The sequence below is a fragment of the Penaeus monodon genome, chromosome 6, assembly GCF_015228065.2.
Source record: "Penaeus monodon isolate SGIC_2016 chromosome 6, NSTDA_Pmon_1, whole genome shotgun sequence".
NCBI lineage: Eukaryota > Metazoa > Arthropoda > Malacostraca > Decapoda > Penaeidae > Penaeus > Penaeus monodon.
The window spans coordinates 11,374,779-11,379,778 of NC_051391.1; the positions used below are offsets into that span (position 1 = coordinate 11,374,779).

The window sequence follows — 5,000 nt, forward strand, 5'->3', positions numbered from 1 at the left end:
TATATGCACACACACACACACACACACACACACACACAACACACACACAAACACAAACACATACACACACAATATATATATATGTGTATATATATATATATATATATATATATATATATATATATATATATATATATATGTATATATTTATTTATTTATTTATTTTTTTTTTATGACAGGCAACACATGTTAAAGCAACACGTTTCTTTCTGTCTCTTTTACAGAACAATAAAGAAGAGGCATACGTCATCCCCGTGCAGGTGGAAACGGCGAGCGAGACGGTGACAGCGCAAAGCCACAAGGGCGACGGAGGAAACGCAGCGAGTCGCAGCGCAGCCCTTGAGCAGCAGCAGCGCGACCTCCTGCGCCGCACAGCTCAAGAGGACAGCGACCAAGAATCAGACGACAGCTATCGGCGCAAGGCGGAGAAGAAACGGACGACATTTGCCGATGAGGATGAGTACATGTACGAGAAGCCCGTCTATCCTACGGGCAGTAAGTACCTGCCAATCACCAGGAAGGGTTTGTTTACACAGGACCACTACTTCGAGGACGTCCGGCCGAATTTCAGCCAGGCGGTTCGAGACGTGCTGGAAATGTCGCGTGAATGGACAGGAAAGGATAAGGCCATGGAGAACTACAGGAATCTACGCGATCGGAATCTCAAGTTGGAGAATCAGGCCTTCTGCGTCACCGATGATGAGTATACACACAAGGTAGGCCTATCTGAAGGACTTCATTCATGCTCATAATCAAGCTTGCACTCCAGGTAATGTTGTTTAAAAGATATAAGTTAGGAATGCTTGTTAGTAGCTTCATGATCATTCATTCCTCATACAGGTTGTGATAGACGTGTATGATTTCACCGGCGGAGATATAACGGTGCAGCTCGTGGACGGCAAGGAGCTGGTGGTGGAGGGCCAAGCGGAGAAGCAGGAGGCAACCAGAGTGTCTCGCCTGAGCTTCATCCGCCGCTTCCAGCTGCCTGACCTCGCCGACCGGGACGCTATCACAGTCGCCTTGTCCGCCGACGGCGTCCTCACCATCACCTCCCCGAAGAGAAGGAGTCCTCGATGCCTGAGCGTGAGGCCGAGGCGATCCCCTAGCGCGAGGAGGTCTCAGGAGCGAGCGAGCGACTCGGATCGCAGCAGGAAGGAGAAATATGTCCAAGAGCCTTCAGAGGATTTTGAGGATTTTGACGTACACAGTAGAAAATCTGCGCTACATTCCTTCATGAATCAGTTCTAAAGTCCTCGCCCCCACACCAGTTGTTATATGTATACGGATATGTTATTATATTTTTATGGTATTCTGGAATATAATCGGCACTGTGATATGACTTCTACGTTTGTTACGTATGGAAATAACTAAGCCTTTATGAAGCTCTCACAATATCAACGGCATGACATTTCCAGGTAAGATTTGCTATTTTATATCTTAGTTTTGTGTATATTATTACAGTGATTATAAATTAACAAAAAAGAATGTACTTTCAGTCAGGAGTACTTAATACATTTTTTTGCCCACAGATGCCGAGGTTGATTAAAAGCCAATAAAGGATCTCGTATAAAAGGATATATATACAAATCAAATGTTTGCCATTAACATTCCTCGAATAAAGCTTTTTGTGTACTATTCGTTTTTGTTACCTCGATGCTTTATAAAGGGTTAAGGTGCACATAGCATATACCAACCTCTATGACAATTTTGAATAACAAGTGACAATTTTTAAAAATTATTTGTTGTAGAGACAGAGACAAGTTGGCAATGAGGGATAAATTACGTAATTTCAGATTTCCTGGTTGTAATGAGCTTCCCCAGAAATCCAAAAATATAAACAGGGGAGTACTCCAAGCATAACTGTATTTACCTGAGAATTGTTATTACTGTGTTTTTTTTTTCTGCTTCGTAATCAAGGTAATGGGATTCCCTGGGATCTTGGCATTGGTTGAGAATAAAATGTAATCCCAAACCTTTGTCTTAGACTAGTGGGTCATGATGTCAAAGATTGGAGTATTGTACACAGCTCGTCGTCATAGTATTTAGAAAAACGAAACTGTTTCCCCCCAGCAACCTTTAAACCCATATTAATGTCATTACCTTATATGATTTATGTTCAAGTTGTGTTTTACTTACATTGCAGATAATAAATAAATCTGGAGTGTTATAACATGCCCTAACCCCTCTCAAAATCACATGAAATATGATTTATTAAAATTAAAACATCATATCCTTTATCACTTAGATTAACAAATAAAGATGTATACAATCGACCTTAGATTCTCACAAATAATGCTTGATCTACATACCATATGTAAAAGTAAGTGCACAGTTCAGAAATAATACGTTTGAATATAACAACTGAAATTAATCCTTGAGAAAAAAAATCTCCACAATTGAATCTACACCAACTCTTCAGTGAATTAGTCCAAATAGATTTCGTAGAAAAAAAACAAAAACTTGCTAAAGTAACTTCAACAAAGAAGAGTAAGAGTCCAGGGCTTAAACTAAAATAAATAAATACCTTTTCACACAATAGATGATGAGCACAGCTTTAGTAACCGCTTATTAATAGCTTGTATTGTTGCCTTGATCTTCCATACTAAAAACTGGTACAAATACATAATTTTAAAAACCACCCACACATACACTATTTTCCTTCATCGTAGGGGCTAGTAAGAGTACATGGCTTATTCCATTTAATATAGGAGCAGTAGATTATGCGAAAGGTATTTGTTGTAGTGAATGCATGATTCACCCGGTGCATTCCCTTTCGGAGAAGTGCTGACTCCTTTCTTTCTGAATGACATCAGATAAAGTGTGAGCATTATGGACATATGTGCGCGCAGTGCCTCGTGACAGGTAAGGCCCGTGCACGGAAAGTTGTATCACTTGGCATAGCATCGCCGTATACGTAACATGTCAGCACACTGTACATGGTAATTGCAAGCCACAGTAGTTATAAAAGTAAAGAAAATAAGTGTGCGACACAATCCACTGATAAAATACAAATAATAAATCAATTTTGCTCGGCATACTTTTAACTTCTACGGTAAGGCAAAATGATCTATGACATTTTAAAATTGTTATCCAATAAAGCGTCATTTATGTGTCAGTCTCAAAAATATATTACCCGAAATAGTTCATTGTGTAAATATATATATATATATATATATATATATATATATATATATATATATATATATATATATATGATATATATAAATATAAATATATATATATATATATATATATATATATATATATATATATATATATATATATATATATGTATAAATAAACACATTATTAGATGGATAGGTAGATAGATAGAAATAGATATACTGTAGATATAGACGTAAGCATAGATACTAGTCTATTTATTCATATCAGTATCTATCTATCTATGTGTGTGCCTCTGTACATATATACACAAATGTGTGCGGATTGATGGATGTAAGGAAATAACGAATAGACCAGTTCTCAGCAGCACACCACCCTATAAGTAATGCCGATATATACAAAAAAAAAAAAAAAATGATAACAAAAAAGCGCCATCTGATATCCTCTCTCAGAAATCTGCTTGTCGGTCACGTTCCCGGGAGGCGGACGAGGCGGTGGTCAGGTAGTCAGTCAGCAAAGGTCGTTCGAGGCGGAATTTCGTCAATTCATCGAGTTGTTCGTAAGAGGAGTAACCGAAATTACAGATAATGAATCGGGGAAGTATATAATCTAACGGTTGAATTATGCTGAGTTATTTATTTTGTTAAGTGTCTGTAAAGGTGATAAAGTGAACACAAAGGTAGAAATGAAAACCAGAAGTAGGCAAATAAAAAAAGGATATCTTCCCTTTTCATATTAAAAAAAAAAAAAAAAAAAAAAAGTAGTCGAATTTATGGCTTTCCAGCTAATGTCATTATTAATATAGTAGTTTTATTTTTAACATGGACATACATGAATAATAGTATTATGCAATAATTGCACGGTATCAGGAATAGAGTGCAAGGTATAACGTTAAAATTATTGAAAATATTAACGCGTTTTCCGGCATTTCATGCTTGATAATCCTTGGAACTTTTAAGTCGCTTCCTATATATCTGGCATACTCAATTCAGCCACTTTTTCCATTTGCATATTAAAATTCAATATTTACTTTTTTTTTTAATTTATTTTCTTCAATTTGAAGAATGTTTAGATTACTTTTTATAACCTTTATATTGTATAGAGTCCAGTGATTGAAATCAAAATAATAAAAAAAGTAAATACTAAACTTATTTCAGATGCCACAGGAAAAAGGTGTTGCCAACTCGGTTTAAATGGAAGTGTAGCACTTACAACTTAAAAAAAAATCGAATAAGAAAGCGGAAAGTAAGATTTTATTCCAATATATACGCAAGTATTTGATTACAAAATATATTTTATTTAAATAAATTCTGTGTAAAAATGTTTTCTTTCTCTTTTCCTCCAATATTTATTACCTCTGGAATGGTCAGTTTATATTAGATCGAGTTGTTATTAATCACAGATCCGTTAATCTTGATGGGGAACTTGGCTCCGCTTCCCTTCAGCTTATACAGGTCCTTATCTTCCTGGGTGCCTTCTTCAGCGTCGCTTCCCTTTCCTCTCGCGGCGAAGGAGGTGGATCTGGCGGAGGCGTCTTCGTCTTGAACTCCTGTCGAAGTCTTATGAGGGGAACAGGTTTTCTTCTCTGGAATCTCTTCTGTTCCCTGGACCCTAACGGGAATAACGGTGGTGTGCAGCTGAGAATCTCCTTTCTGTTAGAAAAGAGTGGTATGTTAGCAACTTTGCTTGAAGTCATTGCTAGTTGGCATACGAGTTTTTTTTCACTGAACATTCTCCAGACTCAGTTTAGTGAATTAAAGTGAAAAAATTGTTAAGCATAGTGTACCTGGTTTGAGGATGAAGTTTCCTTGGATCCACGAGTCGAACTGGCTGTCGAGGGTACCTTGGACGGAGCGGAGATTGCGCTGGGTACGGAA

General features: G+C 37.2%; 2 protein-coding genes across 3 annotated transcripts in view; one reads left to right on the forward strand and one right to left on the reverse strand.

Annotated features, from left to right (window-relative positions):
* The window catches only part of LOC119573859, a 17,222-nt gene that overhangs the window by 2,366 nt on the left and 9,856 nt on the right, over nt 1–5,000 (forward strand). Inside the window, exons 5-8 of the mRNA XM_037920964.1 lie at nt 225–716; nt 841–1,241; nt 4,526–4,777; nt 4,905–4,992. Of these exons, the coding sequence (XP_037776892.1) occupies nt 225–716; nt 841–1,241; nt 4,526–4,777; nt 4,905–4,992 (1,233 nt within the window). The remainder of the gene's footprint in view (nt 1–224; nt 717–840; nt 1,242–4,525; nt 4,778–4,904; nt 4,993–5,000) is intronic.
* LOC119574203 overlaps nt 3,842–5,000 on the reverse strand; it is a 3,123-nt gene continuing 1,964 nt past the window's right edge. The window contains exons 5-6 of one of the 2 annotated variants that reach the window (XM_037921339.1): nt 4,910–5,000; nt 3,842–4,775 (exon numbers count right to left, since the gene is read on the reverse strand). The exon at nt 4,910–5,000 is cut by the window's right edge and continues 155 nt beyond it. In XM_037921339.1, the coding sequence (XP_037777267.1) occupies nt 4,500–4,775; nt 4,910–5,000 (367 nt within the window). In that variant the 3' untranslated portion in view covers nt 3,842–4,499. The remainder of the gene's footprint in view (nt 4,776–4,909) is intronic. The other variant, XM_037921340.1, reaches the window with a different exon arrangement.